The 26,582-nt window shown below is 42.5% G+C and overlaps 1 protein-coding gene across 1 annotated transcript in view; it reads left to right on the top strand.

Moving 5' to 3' along the window:
- Window positions 1-3,049: 3,049 nt before the first annotated feature.
- Window positions 3,050-26,582, top strand: part of LOC115812366 (heparan sulfate glucosamine 3-O-sulfotransferase 3A1-like) — a 29,539-nt gene continuing 6,006 nt past the window's right edge. Inside the window, exon 1 of the mRNA XM_030774846.1 lies at window positions 3,050-3,645. Within this exon, the coding sequence (XP_030630706.1) occupies window positions 3,050-3,645 (596 nt within the window). The remainder of the gene's footprint in view (window positions 3,646-26,582) is intronic.

Genomic DNA, 26,582 nt, shown 5'->3' with positions numbered 1-26,582 from the left:
AGTTCCAGAGCTAAAATGAGCCAATGAATGTCAGGACGGAAACTGGTGAGGAGAGCACTTCTCATGACAACAGTCTGACTGGGTGTTGCCAACATCGTATCTGACCACAGTTTTACATAGAATACAAGACTCACTGTTCTGCTTTCACTGTAGGCAAGTAATCAATATGTAGACAAAGGGTGTGTCTAATTTCCTGACAGTAGACATTGTCATAGATCTGCATCAGAAGTTAAAGCAAAAGCATGCATCTAAAATTCCACGCAGTGCATGTCTGTGACCATTGTGCAGGTAAACAGAGTAAAATGAGATGCCACTTACATTCTTTATTTCAGTATCAAAGTCAAAGGAAATTTAATTATAGGATAAAATATCCAGAGAGAAAAAATACACACATTTTACAACTGGGAAAAATTTTCACCGATTTCTTGAAAAAAAATGTACTGAGGTCACAGTGGTTATAATATCTGCAGATAACAAAGTTGTGTGTTGGAGCACACTTCACTGTGCAGGCCATCTGAGTGAAAACAAACTGACTGCAGATGGTGAGAAAGAGGCATAGATGAGGACCGGTGTGTTGTCCAGTGAGCGGCGGCAGTGGGCCTTTATCTCTCTCACTGCTGCGTTTGCTCCACACCACTCAGGCTGACCTCACCCCAGCGGCATCCTACACACTCTGCTCAGAGGGGAGGGAAGAGATGAGGCTGGAGTTAATTAAATTTAAGGCAACCTCCATTGCCTTGTGTCCTGAGCACTGAGCCATCTGGCCCCAGGCGCCAGGACCCTGTGACTCAGCTCTCTGCTGCCAGAGGACAACTACACTCACATACAGAGCAGGCCTTCTTATGCTAATGCTCCAAAGTACAGGAGCAGATGTGGATCACTCACTTCTGTTCCTGTTCATCTGTAAAGAAATAATGTCACCCTTTTGACTTTTATTTCTCTCTGTCCATATTCAGAGAGAGAGAGAAAGAGAGAGAGAGAGAGAGAGAGAGAGAGAGAGAGAGAGATAGCTTGGTGGCCTGAGAGTTAGAGGGAGGGGAAGAAGAGTGAGAGAGGGTTTTTATGTTTCCTACTTGGAAGCAGGCTGAATGACATAAAGTCATGAATGGAAAAACAATAGGGACCTGTGCTGACACACACACACACACACACATACATGCAAGCATACACACTCTACATTTCAATGTGAGTGTGCTCGCGCATGCACACACACACACACACACACATGCACACACACAGTGTAACAGTGCTACTCAGCAGAGTTCTTTTCCACACAGTCATGCCCAAGACTTTTCATTTCATTCACTCCTCCCCCTCACACACACACACACACGCACACACACACACACACACACACACACATACACATATGTGTGTGTGTGTGTGTGTGTATATATATATATATATATATATATATATATATATATTTATAATATACACACACACATAAATATATACACATACACACACACGCACACCTTTTTGGGAAACGCAGTTGAAACTGACTTGTGGGAAGCATTCTACCTTTTATTCACGAAATAAATATTGTAGTATACGTATATATAGTAGTATAGTATAGTTTACATACTAATTAGGGTGAGGTGATTCAGCATACCCCCACATGCAAACATACACCAACTCTGTGCGTTAAAACCAAAACACATTTTCACACATAGAAAAGGAAACTGCTGGTGGAACTGCTTCCAAATAATTATTTTACATTTCTGCGAAAATGGCATCTTCACAGGCGATTACTTTCGGAGAGCAACCCACTCTGGCTAGCTTTACTGAGGTCTCCATAACACAGAAATATTTACAGACAGTTCTCAGAGTAGCCCTTCACGTACAAATACTGCCATTAATTGTTTCAGCGAGGCATTCCTAGAATTGGCTCTTTCTCCAGACGAGATTGAGATTTTTCTGTAAGACGCAGTCATGACTACCCTGATGGTGTAAGATGCTGAGGTGCGTTTTATCTCTATCTCTGGAAAAGGAGTGTGTAGTTTGGGGAAAACCATCATTTTTTTACCGCTAACCTAGTGTTGGTTCTGTCTGTTCCTCTCGAGTTTGTTGTTGAATTTGTAATGGAAACTGGAACAGCACCAACGAATGTGTCGCAAAATGGCAAATCGCCAAGTAGGAGACGGCTACTGTAATCAGTGCACTGCCACAATTGAATAGGTCGTGTTGCATTAGACATACCCGTGCAATAAAGCCAAATTTAATTTGTATGTCTGAAAATATATAATTTTGCAAATATCTAATGAGAGGGATCGGCTTCATTCGTTCGTTATTGCTATCTTCCCACATCTGAAAATCTGACTTGACCAAATAAGCTCTTCATTTGCCTGTCTGCACATACACTCGTAGCCATATTTGCGTTGAATTCAAGCATGACTGTTTGTCAGTGGACGAGACAGGTTTGTGCAGCTGGTCCTGCCCACTAATATTTCATTGGTCACTACTATGCAAACCACAAACGCTCGCAATGAGTTGTACGCAAACGGATTGGTTGGTGCACGACGTTCATTACCGTTCTAAGACTGTGCGTAATGTAGAATGAGCTAACACACGTGCAAAGAATCTAAGTAAAGTTTACTACAACGCGAGAAACCATTACAAAGGGTACAGCTTTAAAGTTCAAGATAGATATTTGCGTATCCCAGATTCCTTTGGTTTATTCTGTTCATTTCTTTTCTTAAAAGTTCTTGATAGAATACTTGCTTGCGTCTCTGAATCTTACAGAAATCTACAAGGCGCGGAAAAATATCTTATCGTTCATTATGGTAGCCTTGCTTTTGTGGATACACTTCTAATAACATTGACAATGCACCAATCTAAGGCTACATAAATAAACTATTGCAACAAACCTTATTCAGACATATCAGAGCGTACATACTCACGTTTAGGTTGTTTCTGAGATTCCTGCACACGAAGTCCTATGTACTTTGCATGAGCTCTTTCTCGAAGATTTCCAGTTTTATGGCAAAGCCTGAAAATGTGTGTTTAGAATGGCGCTGTCCACGACACGAACGACCCGTGGATCGATATGGCATATAGCAGAGTCCATTCGGACTTTCCATCCCAGACCGTCTTCAAGAAATTTGTGGTCATGTTATTGTTTTTCCTCACCCTTCTGTACTTTCTGCAGTACCTCACAGACCGCTGCAGCAAGACGCCGACGTCAGTCAGAACCACGGACCAGGCTATCAGATCATTCGCGTCGGATCTAAAAGCAGACGAGCTGCAGTCATTAAGTAGAAAAAGATTAATTCAAAAATGGGCCGACAAATCAGGCGTCGGGTACCACCGGGGCAGTGGTGTTGAGTACACCGGGAGTGACAGCGTAGTGTTTGGACCTTGGGCAGACTTTGCAGTTGCATCACAGTCAGAGATGCGCTTTCCATCCTCAATAAATACGGACGTATTGATGAATTTCCAGTATCCTGGGAAAAGGGATTCAGGTACACTTAGTCTGCTAGGTGAGGGGATCAAGAGGCTTCCCCAGGCTCTTATTATCGGGGTGAAGAAAGGCGGGACGCGCGCGTTGCTGGAGTTTCTGAGAGTTCATCCCGACATACGGGCCGTCGGAGCAGAGCCGCACTTTTTCGACCGAAATTATGAAAAAGGATTAGAGTGGTACAGGTAGTCTCTGTTGTTATTATTATTGTTATAATAATAATAATAATAATAATAATAATAATAATGATAATATAGTAATAGTAATAATTCTTCTTCTTCTTCTTCTTCTTCTTCTTGTTTCAATGAGAGCAGTTAAAGTCCATCGCAAATGAAAGTCTTTGAAAAAGACCCGTCAGTACATTAATTTTCCGTAGCGCCAGTGCCTCTCACTGGCGAAAAATAATCCAGTTTCATTTTCCACAATTTCACTAAAATGGGTGTCTATTTTGGAGTTGTTGCGTTTAAACAATTTGTTTTGTGCTTTAATGATTTTTCTTTCAGTCTCGAGTTCATTTCCCCTCTCTGACAAAGATAGCACATCAAAATAGGACAGCGATGTGTTGCGTAGCCGACTGCTGCTTTCGGTAATTTAAAGTTTGTTTGTTTTTTCTTGTTCGTTGTTTTTTAATGGCTTGAATAATTATGCACGAGGGGGTTTTAGGATACGATAAAAAAGAACAAATAATTATTATTAAATAATAATTAATTATATTTGAAAACTTAGTTTTACAAACATCGGTAAAGTTGGTACACGTTTGTTAATGATGAAAAACGGTGAACGTGCTCTTGATTTGCGTTCACCTTCACATTCGGTTTTCGCAGGAACTGTTTGGTCGTTAATTATTATTTTTTCAAATTGATTTGATTCATTTTGTATGTCTCATATACGTTTACGTATTCTCTCTCTTTATTCCCCATATAGGCCTAGGTGTTTTAGTAGCCTACATTTTTACGTATTAACACCAAACACATATATCTTAAACACCTCTGTGGTAACACGTATTTGTGAGGGATCACAGATCGAATTCGTCTTTAGAAAGACGAAACTATTTTTTTTTTTTTTTTACTTTTTAATGACTGATTTAAACAGCTAGTATTTCAAGCGAAAAATGTTATTAATTGTAATTTTACAGCTAAGTGCAAATTGATTAATTTGGATTTTATTTTGTGTTATCAATAGTAGACTAAAAAGGGATGGCAGTACTATATCCAGTCATATAAAAAAAGGAAAAAAAAAAAAAGAAAAATTAAGTGACTGCAGGGCTTCACAGTGCCCACACACATATTTTAGATCATATTTTCTTTCTAAGACTACACTGTAAGCCTGATTTGTGCTGGCTAATTCTGCTTAGTTTTTGGGTGCAGTGGTTGAACTTTCTCTGAGTTTCTGTGGAGATACTGTGGGGGCCTGGTGTGAAGTTTAATGGAGCTTTGAGAGCGGCGTAGCTGTTAATAAGAGGGATTAGGGATTAAAGTGGTGTAATGAAAATTTACCTGTCTGTCTGAGGTGCTGCAGATCATATTTTGATTGAGTTAGCACTAGTCAAATTGTACCAGGCACCGGGACAAAAATGTCCTCTTGTCCGCTCCTCTGGTTCCTCTCCACCCCCTTGCTCTCTTTTCCTCTTTTAGAAAACACGCTCACGTCCTTCTTCACCTCTGTCTCCCTCCCAAGAAACACTCTCTCTTTTCACCATCACTCTTTCACACCCTTCTGTTTACCTATTCAGCCATTGTATGCAGTTAATATCCACGAGGGTCCCGTCCATCCTCAGGAGTTGCCGTGCAATTCCGTGGAATGCAGCGGCTTTGTTAAGACAAGTCTGATGGTCGGTCACACTTAATGTTACTCAGTGAAGAGAAGAGAGGCCCTCAAATTAAAATGATTCCACAGAAATAAATAACTCGCCCACAGACACCACTGATTCTGAAAGGCCACTTTTCAGCTAAGATAGAAGTTATATACCGACTCAAAGCAAAAGACAGGCTCTACAAGGCCATTGCTAAATTTCTTCCTTTTTTTTGGTTGGTGGGTGTGTATGTTTAGTGTTTATTCCAGTAGAAATGATGTCCTAGAAAAACTCAAACAGTTTGTGGGTGTCAGCTGTTAATGAGGACAAATAAGCGTCTTACTTATTCCCTTTTTGTCTCTTCTGTGTTGAGCTAAACTTATGTTAGTGACATGAGTATTTGATGGAAACGTCCATCTGGCTTAGGAATAAGGAAAACAAACAAGGGGTTAGTTTTGAACCATAAATTCTGGTTCTTTGTCAAACCCACAGGGAATCACACAGTTTTTCTCCCCACCGCTGATGTTGTGAATGGGTCTCAGTTTTTTTCTGGGTTGCTAATCACTGTGTCCAATTTGCTGGAATGATGAAGCTCTGAGAAGGCCTGGTTGTGAATGTTGAGCCGTCAGGAGCTTTTGTATTGTCTAATGACTGAGCAGTCCCACAAACAGCCACGCTGGGAATTCAGCAGCCATGTGTTCACACTCTATCTATTCTGTCAGACACATAAATATCAAATCAAACACATTTTATCTCAGCTTTGCTGTAAATACTCTTACATTTGCAACTATAGGCCTTACTGTTTTACAATATGATTCTGAAAGTTTTCAGATTCATACAAAAACAAAAAATGAGAGAGAGCCTTGTGTTGTCCATAGCTGTGAAAAACTTGAGAGGTACGGAATAGTCACTTGGCATTTTCTCACATACCATGAATCTGAATAGTGTGGCCAGTACGATTGTTGAACACAGATAGTTGTCAGTTCCTATAGACTGAACTGCAGAATTAATGCAACAGACCCAGCTACTGAGTTCAGTACAGAGCCACAAAGTTCTCGATGGAGTTCCAGACCTCTCCGTTACACTCTCTATCCCAGACTGGCTTAACAAAAGTTTTATCATTCACACCGGCATTTTGGTTTGGTGTTGTGTTACGTGAAGTCATTTCTTTTCCTGTGTCATGAGTTTGCCGTAGCTTTTTGTTGTGGGAATAGATATTCTACGAGCGCACATAGCGTGGGGGTGGAGGGAGGGGGGCGGGGCTAATTCTGATGTGGTGGTGTTGGAGGGACGGGGGCGGGGCTTAGTCTGATGTAACGGTGTTGGAGGGACAGGGGGCGGGGCTTAGTCTGATGTAGCGGTGTTGGAGGCACAGGGACGGGGCTTACTCTGATGTAGTGGTGTTGGAGGCACCGGGGGCAGGGCTTAAGGCCAATTTATACCTCTGTGTCAAATCTTCACCGTAGAAATGGCGTAGGCTTTGCATAGCCGCATACCCTACGCTGTAGCCTATGTTGTAGGCTGACACACACCTCCTCAGAAATGTAACACAGTGACACACGCTGACGCAGACCACAACAACTGTGATTGGACTGCTTGATAGCATCACCCTCCTTCTGCCTCAATCGGTTCAATGGTCGCACACGCTTCTGACCATTCCTTGTGTGATGATGGACAGAAGGACCTGTTAGGGAACGAAAAGCAAAAAAAAACCCCAAAAAAAACAAAAGACATGTTGAGTACATGTGTTGAAGTCTTGTCTGGTTTTGTATTTTTTTAATAATCTGTAAAGAGATGCATGCAAGAGTACATTAGCAATACTGTAAGTTTTACATTTGTGTTAAGATAATCCAGATGAGGGCAAGATTAAAGAAAGGTAATATTTAGAAAAGAACAGAAGGAGTTGAGAAGTTCAGTTAAATTAGGGTTAATGTGTGAGAGTTGTGTGTGTATGTGGAGGTTTTTACATCTAAGAGAGTGTAATGCATTTGAGAGGAAATTCAATAATGGCAATTTAATCGATGGTAATAATAATAAAAGCAGCATTCCTGGCGGCCAGTGTATGGGTGTGTGTCTGCATGGTTGTATGAAACTAAAATCAAGTCTCATAACCCGAGAGATTATAGTCATGTCCAAACTTCAGCCAGAATCACATTCTCTCCCCCTCTCTTTGTCAAACATTTTCTGAATTGTTACAATTTTTTCCATGATTAGGCAAAAGTAGCAGTCTGAAAGATGTTTGGAAATGGTACCTAAAGAAAATAAATGCAGAACAAGCACATGAGTGTGGAGAATAAAGCGTTTCTTCAAGTGGTCTTGAAGAAACACACACACACACACACACATACACACACAGTGCAACAGTAACTTTTCAAATGTGTAATGGTCAGTCTCAGGCCATTTTATGTATTTTTTTACAAGGTTTCTAAATGTAAGATGGTTGCATTTTTCTCAGTCCTGTTACCAAAACTCTGTTTAAATATCAATTATGTGAGTTATGTATGTGAGTGATATAAATGGTTTGTACAGGGTTGGTGTGTTTGTAGGTGAGTGATATAAAGGGTTTGTACAAGGTTGGTGAGTATCTGTGAGACCTGTGAACATGCTACTGATGGTGTGAAAATGAATGATATGGGATGTAACAAAGGGAAAAGTCAAGAGATCTGTCACCTCTCTTTAAAGGAATACACACACGCTCTCTCACACACACGTGCACACATGCACACACATGCACATACACATACACACACTCACACAAACACACACACACACACACGCGCGCGCACTCACATACACACACACACACACACATACACACACACAGACACACACACACACACACTCCAGGCAGCTGATCTCAAGAGGCCTGTAGTGTTTGTGGGGTTGGGGCCACAGTACTTGTTGTCAGCAGCTGCCCCTGAGGCATGCTGGGACTGTGCCCCTCAGTGGTCCTGTGTGGACAGGGGACAGGTGTAGACCCCCTCCCCTCCTCCACACACACCTGAGGCTCTCACCTTTTGCCTCCACACATGAGCAGCTGTCTGTCAGTGTGACCCCTCCCTGGCCCGGTGAGAGGTCTCTAATGGAATACTGTTGTTCAGAGGTCAGAGGTGATGGAGATGAAGGAGTGGGAGAGCTTTGATGAGAGGAGTGTGTTGTAAGAAAAGATGACTGAAGGGTCAGTGAAGCTGAAGGGTGACCTCTGTGTGTGTGTGTGTGTGTGTGTGTGTGTGTGTGTGTGTGTTTGTGTGTGTATGTGTGTGTGTGTGTGTGTGTGTGAGGGGGAGAGAGAGAGAGAGAGAGAAAGTGTGTTTGTGAGTGGCAGAGTGTGTGAGTGTGTGTGTGTGTGTATGTGTGTGTGAGAAAGAGACAGGGAGAGAGAAAGCGTGATAGTGTGTGAGTGACAGAGTGTGTGAGTGTGTTTGTGTATGTGTGTGTGAGAGAGAGAGGGAGAGAAAGTGTGTTTGTGTGTGTGTGTGTATGTGTGCGTGTGTGTGAATGACTGACTTGCTGTCAAACGGAGGTGTTGGTAGATCTTATTACTCTTAGAACAAGTTGCGGTCATTAGTCGTCCTGTTGGCCTGTATACACTCTGAGGTGATCAAACTGAACATGCGTGTGTTTTTTATTGACAGAACTGACATTCTTCAGACTTAAGTTTTTCCCCATCATCATCCTGTCGATCAGTGTCAATGAGGAGGGGCCAAATGCCTTCCCCAAACCATTATGCCACAGAGCTGTATGTTAGCATGTAGAACACTGGGCCAAATTACAGCATCTATATGGGCTCGTTCTGTCGTGTCATCTCTGTCCTTTCCAGCTGGATCCTGATAACAGACTGTGAGGGCAGTGGTAATATAGTGGTAATGCTGTGTTTGGGAAGGCAGAGGTAATATATTAGTAGGCAGGAGTCAGGAGTATGTCTGTTTGGAGTGTCTTACATGACGTTCCCATGTGAACGATTACACGGTGCTAACAGTTCGTCATTAAACATCATAGTGTTTTACAGTCTTGTTCCCAACAGTAGATCATGGTTTTGTAAGCTCTGTCACTGGCTGTGTAACCCTTCATTGTTCCTGAATCATCATAGACTTCATTGGTCATTCACTGTTTTTCAGATGGCATTGCAACAGTGCTCTCCAGCTGGATTCTCCAATAACAGCCACCAGAGCGGAGACTGCATATGTGATTTGCCATTGTGGCTTTTTATGGCCATTTGTGAATAAATCTTTGTTTTTTACCCGCTGGGCATTGTGAGGACTTGCAGCGTATAGTCTGTGGACATAAACTGAGGCATTTTTCAGACGCTCTATTTAAACAGTCTGACAGCACATATCCATACCCACAACTTTACTCTCATTTTCTTCTCCTTCTTTAGATTTTCATTGTTTGCTAGACATTTGAGACATCGTGTTTTCCCCCCATAGACAACCTGTGATTGTGTGTGTGAATGTGCATGTGTGTGTGTGAGTGTCTGTGCATGTGAGTGTGTGTATATGTGTGAGTGTGTGTCTGAATGTGCATGTGCGTGTGTGTGTGTGTGTGTGTGTACGAAGTTGCACAGACAGAGAAAGATAGATGGGTGTGTGAGACAGAAAAGAGAGAGGCAGGGAGTGGAGACAATATTTGTTGTCTGGATGTTGAAAGCAGAGTTTAACAACCACTTAACTGCTACAGAGAGAAAAAAATGGACGAAGATCGAACTCTGCCCGCATGCCGTAGCTCTGCAGGTCAGACGAGTCAAAGCCCTCTAGCCTTTGGACAGAGGGGTGCTGGGGAAATGAAGCGTAGCATTAACACAAACGTGTTATAGCCCTCAGTGGTGTTTTCACCCTCAGTGGTGTTATGGCCCTCAGTGGTGCGGAGTGGAGGAACAAACCTGCTCACGCAATGTGATAAACTTGACTGTCCCAGGGCCAAGGCAGGAGCTTCATCGCATGAGAGGGAAAGGCTGTAATTTTCCACTCTAAAAGGACAGAAAAGGATAGAGAAAGGGAAACAGAGAGAAAGAGAGAGCCAGGGCTGTCTGGGAAACCCTTTTCCCATTTTCCATCCTCAATTCAAATGCTTTCTCCAAAAGGTCCAGCCTCTTGGCATTTCAGTGAATCAGAGCAGACATAGAAAAATGAACTACCGGCCAAATATGAAAATCATGGGAACATAAGACAGTTAATAGTCAGAGCTGGTACTCTGGTATCATAGCTGTGTGTTGTGTTTCAGCAGAACTGAACTTGGCCACTCTCCTGTGCTCCAGCACTATCCTCCCCCAATCCTGAGAACTGGCGCTCTGGCCGTGTGCATGTTATCTGCATTTGTCCGGGTGGCACCAGAGCTTTCCCCACTCTTCTGTTCCATTTGGCTGAGTTCCGTGCCAGCCATAGGGGCAGTGCCAGCCTGGCAGAGAGACCCTAGAAGAGCCAGGCCTTGGCAAGGGTGTGTTTGTGTGGGCATGACCAGAACTAAGCAGACCTAACCCTTAATACAGTCCCCGTTCATCTTACGACACTGAGGGTTAACAATGCAGGGGGGCCATGTCATTAAAAAACATTACGTTTCTGCGTCTTCTCCCTCTCTCTGACTAGGCTGGGCGAATGAAGCTCTCCACTAGAGTCACCAACACTAAAGTTCTAATGGAGCTCTCGGGTGGACTCACCAACACTGAAGTGCTAATGGAGCTCTTGGGTGGAAGCACCAATACTAAAGTTCTAATGGAGCTCTTGGGTGGAGCGATGAAGCTGACAGAGCCCTTGTGGCTCTCCAGAGCGGACTGATGCTCCAGCCGGTGTAATTTGGCTGTTTGGTAATTCAGTTAATCCCAGTCTGTGTCATGAACAGACTCTGTAGGAGAGAGAGGGAAGGAGTGTGTAGGCCACAACCCCCTCTGTGTTTTCATAAAGGAATCATGGCATTAATTCTCCTCAAAATGAAGATTTACCTTCTAATGACAGACTGCAAAGAGAGACAAGCCAGGGGTGCAAACATGTACAGCGGTGTTTAAAGCAGTTGGAGGGAAGGATGAGTAAGTGTGAAGATGTGTTGTGTTTTGGGAACAGAAAAGCTCAGTACAGTTCTTACTTGCCCCTAACATCTCTCAGAATGACTGTGTACATTATTACAGATGTTCATAATTATGAACCATTCATAACAAAATGCACCCTACAAAGCAAATGGTCCTCTAAATGTAAGTAAGATAAATTGAGTTATGCTTCCCAGGCTTTGTTCGGAGGCCCATTTTCAGGGTGTGATAGTCACGAGGTGAAACTCATTGCCTGTAAATGAATCTCAATCTGCCAAAGCAGAAAAAGCCTTCAAAAAAGCTTTGAACATTAGTTGAAATATTGATCCCATTGAGTTAGGTGTTACAAAAATCAGATCTTAATGCAAGGTCTAAACAGGGCCTCAGAGAACCTCTGATAAATCTCTCTCTTTTTTAAAATTCTGTCACCTTTGATCCAGGGTCTGCCCCTAGTGCAGAGTGCAGCAACACTGCTGTTAGTTCAATAAGACAAGCTAATGCTTGGACCTAAATTAAGTGCTGAAAATTTACTCCAAAAATAACTCTTGAAATCCTCTTAGGGAGTGTAGAGTGATGTCTGCAGGACGCTCTGGCCCTCTGTAGACCTTTTTAAGTTTAATCTTTCATCACAACATTTCCTTCATTTAGACAGATTTGACAGAGACGTGAGGCCCTGTTTTGGGGGCATATGGAGTGTGTCATGTGTGATGGCCAGTGTCTGTCTGTCCCTCATTCTGTCAAATTAACCACACTTATGACATTATCACACATGTCAGTCACTAGAGGCAGTCTCAGCACAAGCAGTTGTCCCCCCCCCCCCCCCCCCCCCCCCCCCCCTTTGTCAAGCAATAAAGACGGAATGGCTTATTAAGTGCTTGTACTCACACACAAACACACACAGACACACACACACACACACACACACACACACACACACACACACACACACACACACTTCCCACAAGAAGTACTGCTTTTATTATTATTAGCATTGTTTAAAGTGCCATTATTGAATTTCCTCTCAAAAGCACCACACTCTCTTTAATGTAAAACCTCCACATACACACAAAACTCGTACACATTAACCCTAATTTAACTAAACTTCTCAACTCCCTTTGTTCTTCTCTTAACCCTGCCTCCCATTAATCTTACATCACACACACACACACACACACACACACACACACACACACATACACTCACTCACACACACACCGAGACACACACCCTGACACACACGGAGGCACACATACACACTCTCACACACGCACACACGCAAACACGCACACACACACACACCCACATGCACACACGCATACACACACTCACACACGCACACACACACTCATACGCACACACACACACACACACACACACACACACACACACACACACACACACACACACAGTGCAAGATTCCCCTGTCACAAATAGTTAGATCCTCATTAGTGAGGAGTGTCCTCTCTGTCTTTCGCTACTCTGCTTTGAAATCTGCTTTAGGTTTTAATGAACACACACACACACACACACACACACACACACACACACACACACACACACACACACACACATATCCTAGTTTAGATCTGAAGAGGAAGTTTCAAATCTTCCCTTTCTGCTCTCAGACAGATCAATGGGAGGTCCAGCTATCAGAGAGCTGGGTGTTGTCATGGACGATTTATGGCCCCTCAGACAGTCACTATCTCTGTCCATTTCCAGCCAGACGGATGTGCTGTGTGGATTTGAGCAGATGTGCCGTCTGCCATGAGCCCAAATGAAGAGTGATGTATTTTCATTTGCTTACCACTCTAATTGATGTACACTCCCTCAGGGGTCTCCATGACAACCATAATTTCATTACATAAACAATTTGGAGTAGTTTTATTGGAACAAATGGGACTTCACCCCCCCCCCCCCCCCAAACACACAGATACACACATATAATATACACCTGGCATTCCCACACAGCCACACGAGGCACGGGTCGTCAGCTCTGTGTGTGAGATTACCCTGACATCCCGGTTCGTCTCCTGAGGTCATTAATAACACCTTTTATCGCGACTCTGAGAGTTGGCCTCAAATTATAAGCCTGCCTGTTTGTCCGGCAAATCGTCATTTCTTAGCGTTGCTGTGTGTGATGCACACTCCTCCTGAGGATATGAGAGAGGGTGGACTGCAGATATGCCTGAAGAAAACGTCACAGAGAGCTTAGTGAACAGTATAGCATTCCTCAAAAGACATGCACAATCTTCCTGATCTAGACCCATCTCTCACCGCAGTCAGGCTGCACTGGCTAGAATTAGAGCTATTTTATTTCATTTTATATTTTTTTTACACTCTAGTGTGGGAGAAGAAACATGTGTTTATATGAGTAAAAAATCTAGATTTAATTATTGTCTCTTTAATCTAATTAGTTTAATTTTTTTATTCTTAGCTGTGCAAGATATTACAAATTCCTGAGAGAGGGAGAAAAAAACACCATTCAGTGTTTGACACCCACACACTGAAATTTAATAGCAGACATAACTGTATGAGATTTCATGCGATTCCTGAAACCCATCTAACGGCCATAGTCACTAATGAAAAATGCAGTTGTGAAATGGTGTTTGAGTGAGAGGATAAGCCACCTAGGAGGAAGTTTAGCGGGCCATTATTGGCTGAAATGTGAATGTTCTTTGCCTCTGTCAGTCACTCTTTATGTATGAACCATTTTGTTTGTCCTTATGATTCGACTCTGTGTCAGGTCTTTGACACTAGGTCACGGTTTCAGCAGTGTACACATCCTGATTTCTCACACACACACACACGCATGGAGAGAGAGTGAGAGACAGAGACAGAGAGAGATGTACATAACTAGGCTTGAATAAGAAGGGTAGTCTTTATCTTTTGTATGAACTGACAGCCTGATTATCCAAATGGATAATCCTGATTATCCTTCTTCTCCATGGCTCCTATATAAAATGTACTGGCATTAATGTATATGTAAATTAGATGCTGCATATTAACAGTTCTGTCAGTATGAATATGAATGTTGTTAATATGCATTTTATTCCTACTGGAGGAATTTTGTACAAGCCACCCTGTCCTCTTGGCAGCCTTTCCACTATTTATTTTTCTAATCGCCATTTCTCTATGCTCCATATTTATTCATAGAAACTGTCTTTCAAGGATGGCGGAGTCTTTCTTGCCTACACACAGAATGTTTCCATATGATCTTCTCTCTGTGCTATTATGCTTTTGGGCCTGAAAACATCAGTTTGAAAACTTGACAACAAATGTCTTCATTGATTGGATAAATCGTTAACGATTCATAGCCCCTCCTTCTCTAACACCTCTTTTGCCATTATCATGGCAACAAATATTGTGGCTTATTTGTAATCACCTTCCTTAGTTGGAGTGGTGGGTGTGGGGTTGCCTAGTGATCAGACAGCTTTAAAGGAGTAAGGTCATTAATTATGTGTGAGAGATGACATAGGGTACGAGACGTCTTACCGCCGTTTGAAAATACAGCTCTCCCATCTGCACTGGGGGATGCAGGATTACATTTTTCATGCAGATAACTGTTAATTTATCAATGTTCACATTTAAAATGGCTGGTTAACCTTCTACAGCTTCCCATCATTACTCTAACACAGAGGCACACCATCTCAACAGTCCATCACACCACATCGCACCACATCGCACCGCATGGCATCGCACCGCACTGCATGGCATCACATCACATCACATCACATCACATCACATCACATCACACTGCATCACACCGTATCACACTGCATCACATCACACCACACTGCATCACACCGCATCACACCGCATCACACCGCATCACACCGCATCACATCACATCACATCACATCACATCACATCACACCACATCACATCACATCACATCACATTGGATCACACCACATCACACCGCATCACACCTCTTCCCATCATGACTCACCCTAAAAGACACACCATCTCAGCAGTCATATGTGTTATACAAAGCACAGTTGGTTTGAGAGAGGAGAAGTGGTTGGAGTGAAATCCAGTCATGCCATGCATTGAGTGGGAATACTTTTCTCTCAGTCTCTCTGTGATCAGTTTGTTTGTGGTCAGAGTCAGGGCTCAGTCCTGGATCATTTTTGCTATCTGTATCATTTTGACTGCTGTAATGACAAACTTTATTTCACCACCTCATGCAGTCTCTCCCTCTCTCTTCATCTTCCATTCTGCAGTGTTTTGCATACGTACCCTTCCACAGTTGCTGGTCATCCATCTCTTTTCTTTCCTGTGATTGCTGTTCTGTCCAGACAGCCCCCCCACCCACACACCCACACACCCACACACGTACGCACATACACACATACACACCCCACACCCTGAATGGAGACAGGGCCTTGGATTACACCGTTCTCACACCGTTCTCCCTCTCACACATATAAAGCATGGCCTTCACTCACTGTCACAACCTCATTATTTGTTCGGCTCAGTGTGTAAAAGGGAAACTGGGAAAATCTCATGAAATTTTCAAAGCTACTCCATAACAATTCCTTTAAATGTTGGCATCTGGTCACTGTTGTGGCATGCAGGCAGAGAGAGAGAAAGAGAAAGAGCAGCACACAGAGAGACAGAGAGGAAGCTTGCACACGCGTTTCTTTCTTTAGGTAAAGAATTTCTGCCGAGAGTTAAAGATGCTAACATGAGCTGTGTGGTCAGAGCATTTCCAGCATGTGCAGTGGCAGGCGGAGAGTGAGAGTATGGGAGACTGGCATCAGCGCAGCCTGGCACCACAACGTGATGTGTTTGTGAGAGAAGGTGCAGTGGAGAAAGGGAAGAGAGAGAGTCATCTTTTTTTTATTGCTTCAATTAATTTCCTTGTCCAAAATTCCTGTTCAGACCAGAATGACATAGGACTGTATGACACAAACTTAATAAAAAACGAGTGCGGAAAAAATAGGGCAGGCACACAGAGAAAGAGAGAAACACACAAGTGGAGAAACAGAAGAGGGAAGGAGGGAGGCTGGAAGAGGGAAATGAGGAAAGAGGTGATGGATGGATAGTGGGAAGTTAGAAATGAAAGAAGAAAGAGGAACGAAAAGAGAGAATGAGAGAGAAAGTCAACATAAAAAGAAAGAGAAAGCGAGAGAAGAGTGAAAGATTTGCATGTATTTTCTCTGCAGAATGGCTCCTGTCTGACTTCCCCTCCCAAAACATCTCTTCCTCTCTCTTTCTGTTTGACCCATTCTTGCGTTTGTGTGGCAGTGAGGCTATGCAGGTGCAGAGGGTCAGATGTCAAGGGCAGCTGTGTTCAGATGTGTGTAATATTGTGCTTAGAACTGATGTGCAGCATATTGCTAAATGGGTATATTTGTGCACTAGACTCCTGTTCTTAATATGGTACTATCCGTATTTAACAGAGATGTCAGACTCCTGTATTTAATATGGTACTATTTATATTTAACAGAGATGTCATACTCATACTCCAGAGGTGACATACTATTTAGAGTCGGTCCTGCATAAAGATGGATAACACACACACACATGCGTATGCGCTCACATGCACATGCACACACACGCATGCACACACACACGCACACACACACTCACACACACGCACACACACACAAGCTCTAAGCATGTTATCACCTCTGTCCTTGGTTGTTGGAGTAGCACCTGGTACACAAAGACTCCATTGGGCTGGACTCAGAGCACTTGTCTGTGGGGTGGAGCTGGGTGCTATGACTGCATGCTGTGTGTGTGAGTGAGTGACAGAGAGAGGGGGAGTTAAACAGCTAATGCCCGGCAAGGTACCTAGGGGTGTGTGTGTGTATGTGTGTGTGTAAGAGAGAGACAGAGAGAAAAGGAGGAAGGAGTTAAACAGCTAGTACCCAGCAAGGCGTGTGTATATGTGTGTGTGTGTGTGTGTGTGTGTGAGAGAGAGAGAGAGAGTCATTACACTTTTTGCCGATTGCTTACTCATTGGAAGTGAATGCCTGGACAAAAGCACCAAAACATTAACTTTTGTAACCATGCCTTAAACAAAGGCACCAAAACTACAAACACACTTTCTGCTTTGCACTTTGTTTGCAATTTTGCGACACACTGTTTGCAAAACACTACACACTGTGTCTTACATTAGACACATTGCTCATGGATGAAACCTCTTGTAATCATTGGGAAAACACTTCTATTATAAATGCAAAACATACCTGAAATTGGCAACATCCAAACACATATGAAAACGCTTATACAGTAATTGAAAACCAAACAGTCTGAGCCTTAGCACTACAAATAGACATCAGGTAAGCTTTTGGTGGGGGTGAGGTGTCAGTGGGGGCTCCTGCAAGGAGTCTGCAAGGTGTTCTCCATCGCCATGCCACCCTAGGCTGCTACAACACAGCACACAAAATCACATTTCTGGATGCACTACATACTTGTACTGGACAGACCAGAGCAGCCCAGGTTTGTTGTGATCTGGGATAATGTTAGTTTCCACCAGGCTGCACTGGTCTGAGACTCGTTCACCAACAACAATAAATTCACAGTTGTATACTTGCTCCCTTACTCCCCATTTCTCAGTCCTACGAGGAATTCTTTTGTGTATGACCACCAACCACATGCCCGCCTGCCTGTTCTGCAAGCAATGGAAGAGGCATGTGGAGACATTGAGGTGGGGTCAGTCCAGGGTTGGATATGGCATGCAAGGTGATATTTTCCCTGTTGCCCAGCCAGGGATGATATTGCTTGTGATGTGAATGAGATGATGTGGCCAGACCCTCACAGAAGGCAGGATCCATAAACCATCCACCTCATCCCTTACACTTCCTTACAATACTAATTTTTGTTTACCATTGCACTGTAATTTTACTGTAATTGTTTTTGAGTTTAGCGCAACATATTGTATAGATTACTGTACTGCAATTCTATTTTTCTTTGTGTTTTCTTGTTGTAAAAACCTACAGTGGCGAAAAAAAATAAGCTTTATATATTTTTCTTCTGAAGCTTTTCTTTTTTGTGTGTTCATTGAAATGAGAGTAGATGTACTGTACTGGAACAATCTTTTACAGAGGCCTGTATGAGAAAATTAAAAAGGTACAGGAAAAACTAAAGACAGAAGTGTTATATATAAAGAACACCAGTGTGTTGTTGCTGCTTTCAAAGAATAATTCAAATGGCGCATGTGTGTATCATTTTGTTGCAACAATGCTATTTTGAAAAAGGATTAGGTTAGGTTTTGATTTCAGAGTTTCATTTTGACATAGAAGTGAGATGTTTATCTCCGAGTGCTGTGTATTATTTGGCTTGTGTGTAGAGTTTGACACGATGAGCGAAATTCCGCAACAAGTGTGTAAGCAATCATAAAAATCTGTAATAGATCGTTTAATTATCTGTAAATTTGTTGTGCGCTTTAGGGCCTTCATGCACTCTCTGTTCTGTCACTAATATGGAAGTCTGTAGAAAAAAGGAGGAAAGAAAATGACATTACCCTCCTTATCTCTGTGGATTTTAGGCAGAAGTGATGGATGATGGTTCTAAATTAGTGCAGTGGTGAAGAGATCAGCACTGGATCCAGAGCTGTACATCCAAACATCCTGACCACACAACATGTGTTATTTCTGTGTCTGGCACTATAAATACCCTCAAGGAGTACAGTGACTGGACTGAGTACAGTAACTAGACTGAATAGAGCCCAGCTTGGTACTGTCATCCTCACTGTCTCTCTATCGCTGAGACCCCAGTGAATCGAACGAGTCTCCCTTAGGTGCTGGTTTTACTGACACTGATACAGCAGGTTAAGACTGCCACAGAGTACACACACTAGGGTCGGGAATTGCCACAGAGGTGACAATACGATACTATCACAATATTTGTGCCATGATATGATATTATTGCCATTCTTTACATTTTACAATACCGCAAGTATTACGATTCAATTCTGCGATACATTGTGATTTATTTTTCCCTTATATTATTAAAATGTATGAAGGATTATTAGGGCCACATTTAGGAAGAAAAATTTCTGAGATTTCAAGAATAAGGTCATAATATTACGAGAATAAAGTTGTAATTTAATGAGAATAGTCATAACATTTCAAGAAAAAAGTCATTATTCGCTCGCTGTATTCTGGAAGCCATAAATAAATAAATATTGATTCTTGGCACAGCTGTATCAATATAATACCGTGCCGAAAAATATCACGATACTACACTGTATCAATTTTTTCTCCCACCTCTAACACAGACACATACGCTCACACACACACACACACACACACACACACACACGTGCACACACATACACACACACATGCATGCTACTACTTTCTCTTTTCTCTCACACATTCACATACCTCAACACACACAAACACACACACACACACACACACACACACACACACGTGCACACACACACACACACACACTACTACTTTCTCTTTTCTCTCACACATTCACATACCTCAACACACACACACACACACACACACACACACACACACACACATACATAAATATTTTTGCAGAGGCCTCTTCTTCTCCACTCTGTGCTATGAGGAGACATAGATAGTCTAACACATGCCCTTCTATGATAGCGAACAGATGGCAGTGAAAACTGAACCAGAGAGTGTCAGGACAAAAGCAAATCACTGCTGATCACATTCAGGTTCTGCTAGATAGGCTAATACTGACTCCATCACCTTATGATGGCTAACTCCTGTGTGTGCATGTGTGTGTGTGTGTGTGTGTGTGTGTGTGTGTGAGTGTGTGTGTGTGTAAAGGTCATATAGATGGACATGTTACAGTGCTGTAGAAATGCTTTAACATGGCACAGATGTGGGGAGCTCCATCTGTCTTACTCATACCACACTCTTATAGCTTTGGAACAGACTGTGAATAGATCAGTCTGGATTTTCCACTAAAAGAGGAGTTCTCATTTGTTGCCGGTGTGCCTGACGCTCATTTTGTTTTCAGGCATATTTACTTACGTAAGCCATTCTTTCAATTCTCCTCCTCAGTCCTGTAATAAAACGGAAACAACATGTGCAGCATCCTTGTGTCGTATAGCTTAGACCCCAGACTGCAAGGGCCAACTCTAACTGAACTCTGATTGCAAACAAATTCAAGGACTCATTCCCTGAGCACTAATCAACTCTGTCCGTCCAGTCAGAACTGGGTAAACACTTAATACTGCACAAGCCATTCCGTGTTGTTTGAACATTTAGCCTTGAGTGCATTTAACTGCATTAAAATGAACAGACTTAGCATGCCAGTACAGGGCTGGTTTTATCTGTGTCCCAGTGATCCAGAGTGTTAGAGCCAAGCTGGTTTGGCTATGTTAAAATGACTGGATTTAGCAGGCTAACACAGAGCTGTTTTAGCTGTGTTAAAATGGAGGGAGTTAGTATGTCAGTGTGGATCTGGTGCACCTCTTCCAGAATGATCAGGGCTACCAGATAATTACAGAGCTAGTTCAACTCCATTAAAATCAGCAGCACTGCCGTTTTTGTACAAAGCTAATAGTAAGATCAGATTCTTGTCATTTTGATAATACCTCATCTTACTCACATGAAGTAAGATATTTATTTCGAGAAGGTTTCCGGATCCAGGAGCAACAGCTGTCTGAAACGTAGTTAGTGTAGAGAACAGGAGATTTCTGACTCTTACGTTTACACGGTTTGTCTTGATTTTAGCGAAAGCAATCAGATTAAGACAGAAAACACATTATTCTCATCCCTCTAAAGTCACATTTAAAGCATGTCTGTTTAGAATGCAGAATACAAACATAGATACAAAGCTCTGTTTAGAATACAGAATATGATTGTAGTTATGAAGCTCTATTTATTTACAGAGATCTCACTGATCTTTTCAGCAGTGGCCCATGTCCTGTGAGAGTTAAAAGCCTTTGAAGTTTGAGGTGTATCACCCTCTGTGTCCTTTCTATGACAGCGTTATTCACTGCTTATTACGTTCTTTGTTAGCACATACAGGAGAGGGGATAAGGATTCATCTGTACCCTTAAATATGCTGTGACGTCTGAAAGTGCCATACTCAGGGCAGTACAATGCAATGTGACGGAGAAGAAACAGAGACTGCTTGTTTTGCCTGTCCCAACATTTTTACACTCTGTGTCTGCGTCCGAGGGACTCTCATCACTTGCCACTGAGTTGTAATCCGGTCCCAGGCTTCAGCCCCAAATGTTTATAAATCACAAGCTTTTGTGGCTGCCCCAGGCCCATCACACTTCCACAGCTCTCTTCATCATAGTCAGCAATGCCAGGAAAAAAAGAAAAGAAAAAAAACTGACTGGGAAAGGAAAGCTTTTAAACGGGAGCTTTTGGGGAGGATCAGAAATGATCCAAATCGTTTCAAAGAAAATAATCTCCCATGTGGTGGGGAAGCAGTTCAGACACTGTCCACAGACTGAGCCAGCTCGGCCCAGGTGTGGTCAGCTGATCCTCAGGCTCTGAGAGACTCAGGTTACAGAATTTCACTTGTTCATTTAAACACGTTTGGATAAAGACAACAGGAATATGAATACAGACTGAATTTCACTGAGGGACATCAATTTGGGGCTTGTTTGAGACGTTCTACCACAGGCAGAAGAAATTTGATTAAAGAAGCAGCAAATTTTGCCACTTGAAATTTTAATTGGGTACATAAGCAGTGGAGGCCTAAGCTGATGCTGAAAGAAACACAATTCATGGGAACGCAAGCGTGAGCATTAGGCTCGACATGCAAGTGTCTTATCACCTCACAGTTCCTGAGACCCTCCCAACTGACTTGGCGGAAAAAGAAAAAGAAAGAGATGAGGAAAAGGAAGATGCCGTCTTGCCGAAGCTAATCCCTCCACTGAGCTGACGCCACCTCTCTTTTTTTTAAAACTCTGCTGCGGCTCAGAAACAAGTGGGTCAGGGCTGCATGAAAAAGTAATGAAGGCGAGGCACTGGAGAGCGGTGGACGGCCAAACGCATGCACTCAGAGGGCATGGGCAGCTCCATCGCTCTGTCTGTACCCATATCATTTTGTTCTGTTTGTTTTTCCCGACTTTTGGGGTCACTGCCGAGAGACACCTTAAATCCAACAGTGTTGCACTTAACTTGTCTCAAACAGGCACTCTCCACACTCAGAGCCAAGTACACCTTTCCCCAGAGACCAGGCAAGAGCAGTGAATGCAGTGTTTGACTGTTTATTCCTTCATTGCACAGTACAGCCGAGAACCAGGCTTTAACCAAGAGTGTGAGGATGTTCTCTCTCTCTGTCTGAGAGACTCTCAAGTCTTGAGGTGCTCTCAGACAACTCTGGTGTATTATTTCTAACTCTGTCTTCCTCCACAGTTAAAGAAGGTAAATAATTCACCAGGAAGATGCCACAAAGACAGCTTATTTCTCCTCTCCTTATGCAATAAACTGGGGAGAAACCTCTCAGCTTAAGACACTGCTGATAAATTTATAAGAACATACTGTAAAGCTGACTCTATAAAATTTTTACTAGAATGGCATGGCAGTGGTTGACATGGAAAAGGAAAAGGCAAAGAGCCCTGCTCAGTGAGTGTCTGGAGCTGTGTGTGAACAACAGCAGTGAAAAGAGGAGGTGTCTGTGTGTGTGCTCTGATCACTGACGTTGTTATTCTAACACGTTATCTGTCTTCATTCCTGACACGCTGTATGGGCCAAGTCAGGGCTGAGATTTTGGCTTCTCCCAAAAAAACAGAAAAAAAGAAATTTCAGAATGGAATGTCAGATCATTTACAGAAGTGTTATTACAGTGTGTGTGTGTGTGTGTATGTGTGTGCGTGTGCGTTGAAATTGGTTTGAAATTTTACTCTGTCGTATTTTTTTGTTATGCTCTCACTCTCCATGGTTGTGCTCTCCTCAACAGTCTGTCCGTAACAGTGCACCCATGACAGAGATATGGTTGGGTACCCAAACCCAGTACCAATATGGCAACACTTCCTATATGATTGGTATAGGACCGAATCACAATGCAGATTTCAGGCCTCATTTTGGTGCCACTTAAGTGCCTGAGCTGTTGATTGAAATATTTGCCCTCCGAAACGGACATTACAGGCAACAGAAGCATCACTGCACGTCACGTGCCATTGCTAGTTAACTTTACACTTGCTTTGACGGCAGCAGATACCCACTGTTAGTTGGTAGTTACCTTAAACATGGTCAAAATGCTTAAAGCTAAATGGTCCAAAGTGTGGCTGTATTTCACTCAAAATGTCCAACACCAGGATGTGCAACAAATGTTTAAAAACAATCGCATGTAAAGAGGGGAACATGTCAAATTTAATGAAGCATCTGGCAACGCATGAGATACACATGAAAGTAGAGGGATGCACTGTGTTCAACAGCTTGTGTGACCCCAAGCACATCAGCCAGAAGTGTGGGTGTCTCTGGCCCTGGCAACATGGGCGTCCCTGGACCCAGCAGTGAGGGGCGTCCCTGTCCCCGGCAGAGTGGGTGTCCATGGCCCTGGTGATGGGGGGACAATTGTTGATCCTAGCAGGACATGCAATTAGTCAGGAGAGGTGTGTATTTTGCCGGAGAAAGCAAATATGATAATATTTCTGCAAAAGAATGGGTGAAGTTTGAAGCTGGAGTCTGTAGAATACAAAGAATTCAAACACAAAAATTTATTTTGCTGTTATTATTACTGTAATTGTTATTTAGTGTTAAATTATTGTAGTAATAATAATAATAAGACAAGTTATTTAGAGCCCAGTATCACTATTTATAGTCTCAAAGGCCTTTACATGTATATAACAAAGTCAAATCAAAATTATATTATTCATAAGTTAGAGAAAATAGATGTCTTTTTTTGGTCTGGTTTTAAAGGTATGTATAGAGTTTGCCTCCTTCATTTCTTTAGGTAAACCATTCCAGAGGAAGGGAGAGTGGTAGGAAAAGGCTCGGTTTCCAGTGGACTTCTTTTTAACTCTTGGAACGACTTGGAATGTCCAGAATCTTGAGAGCACAGGGCACAAGGGGGGTTATAGGGTGTAATTAAGTCAGATAGGTAGGCCAGCACAAGCCCACGTAAAATTTTATATGTTAATAAGAGGACCTTAAAATCTGCCTTTGTATGAATTGGGAGCCAGTGAAGGGAAGCCAGGACAGGTGTAATGTGGTCAAACTTCCTTGTTCTGGTCAATATTCTGGCAGCAGCATTCTGGACCAGCTGAAGACTTTTGGTAATACAGGCAGGCAGGCCAGAATACAGCACACTGCAGTAATCGGGGTGAGACGTGATGAATACGTGAACAATGGTTTCTGCATCAGCCACACTTAGAAAGGTTTACCTATAGAAATTAGATAAACCTTCGTGATATTACAGAGGTGATAAAAGGCAGTTTGGGTTGTGTTTTTGATATGAGTGACTAGCGAGAGACTAGAGTCAAAAATCACACCAAGATTTTAAGCTTTAGAGTTTTGAGAGATGATGCAGTTGTCAAAATTTAGGGTAAGATCACTAAAAAAGATGCTTATGCGTAGGGGGACCAATGACCAGCATTTCAGTCCTGACTGCATTAAGCATCAAGGAATTTGAAGACATCCAACCCTTCATAGCACAAAGACACAACTCAAAGTTAGCCAATTCAGAGTGGTCACTGTGCTGGATATGAAAGAAAATCTGAGTATCGTCAGCATAACAATGGAAGTTAATGTTGTAACTGCAAATAATGTCACCCAAAGGGAGCATGTAAATAGAGAATAGAAGTGGGCCGAGGACTGACCCCTAAGGAACACCATAGTTAAGCTCACGGTACTCAGAGGTCACATTATTATAGGAGACACACTGCTTTCTCTCAGAGAGATAAGATTTAAACCAAGAGAGCGCCAGGCCACGAATGCCAAATTGATTTTCCAGGCACTTTAACAATATACTGTGATCGACGGTGTCAAATGCTGCACTCAGATCAAGCAGAATTATAATAGAAATAGCACCAGTGTCCACAGCTAATAAAAGATCATTAGTTACTCTAGTAAGCACAGTTTCAGTAGAGTGAAGACACCTGAAGCCTGACTGAAATATTTCAAACAGACTGTTAGAGGACATATGGGCTAGTTGAGTTAGGTTTTATTTATTATGTGAATTTGTTATGTAAATTTGTTAAGTGCTTTTATTTATTCATAATTATATATTTAAGGTGTTAAGTTAATGTTATGCCCAGCCTAGGGGTTACCGAGCATAACAAAAGTGACTCCCCTTTCCGTATTCCCAGTGATGACCCGTGCCAGCGAATAAAATCCAAAAAGTGATTTATTTACAAAGGTGGTAGTGAAGAGCGTCGGGGGTGAGCGCGGCCAAAACAACAACCAAAACAATCTATAATTTCCAAACTAAATAAACTACTTCCCAAAAATAAAAGAAAAAGAAAATACAGAATTCTTACCTACCTCCCTAACGAAAAAACAGGAGAAAAGAAGAATGAACAAAAATGGCTTCACACACACCCCCTACAACTACCCGGACTGTTCATACGAAAATTATTTACAATGGACATCTACCAGAACCTAACACAACGAAAATTACAAACACACAAGTAAAGATTTACAATCTATACAACGAATATTTCTCCGAAAAACACACACAACGAGTTAGCGAAAAGCACAACAAAAAGACACAGTCAAATTGGCCAGGAAAAACGGGGGCAACTGGCATCTGGATGTAGCGTCTTTTTAAAACCGGCGCCGTCAAGCTGTGGGCCAATCCCCGACCGCCACCTGCAAATCAACACATTAAAGGGACAGAGACATACGGGGAAAACACACCAGACAGGGGAGGAAACAGCAGCACACACAGGCAGGGGGAAAAAAACAGCAGCACGCAAAACAATACACCTTTATGACTCAGGGTCATAACAGTTAATATTTTGTTCAATTTGAAGTTCAAATTTGCCTTAGAAAAAAAAAGCCACTCTTGTCAGACCTGCCTCCAGCCAGTCCTCTGTTCAGCCATGAACACTTTCTGAGTCTCCTGAGTTTTAACACACGTGCAGCAAATTCACCTAATCACCACTGGGGGATTTAAGGACTGCAGTTACTGGCACCTCTTTGTGAGGTATTGAGCTTGCTCTATTGAACGTTTCTTTGGTGATTGTATCTGTTATTCTGTTCATGTGTTTTGACCTGTTTGCCTGCCTTTTTGACCCTGCTCATTGTCTTTCGATTTTGGATTGTTTGATTCCTGTTTGCTCTCCATTAGATTTTTGACCTTGTGTCCTTTTGTCTTGTGTTTTTGACTATTCCTGAGGATTCTGATTTGGATTTGTTGAACTGATTTATTAAAGTGCCAGAGCTCTGCACTTGGGTCTTCTGTCA

This window comes from Chanos chanos, chromosome 5, assembly GCF_902362185.1.
Source record: "Chanos chanos chromosome 5, fChaCha1.1, whole genome shotgun sequence".
Taxonomy (NCBI): domain Eukaryota; kingdom Metazoa; phylum Chordata; class Actinopteri; order Gonorynchiformes; family Chanidae; genus Chanos; species Chanos chanos.
The sequence above is the reverse complement of the archived record's forward strand: the minus strand, read 5'-3'. Positions and strand labels throughout refer to the sequence as shown.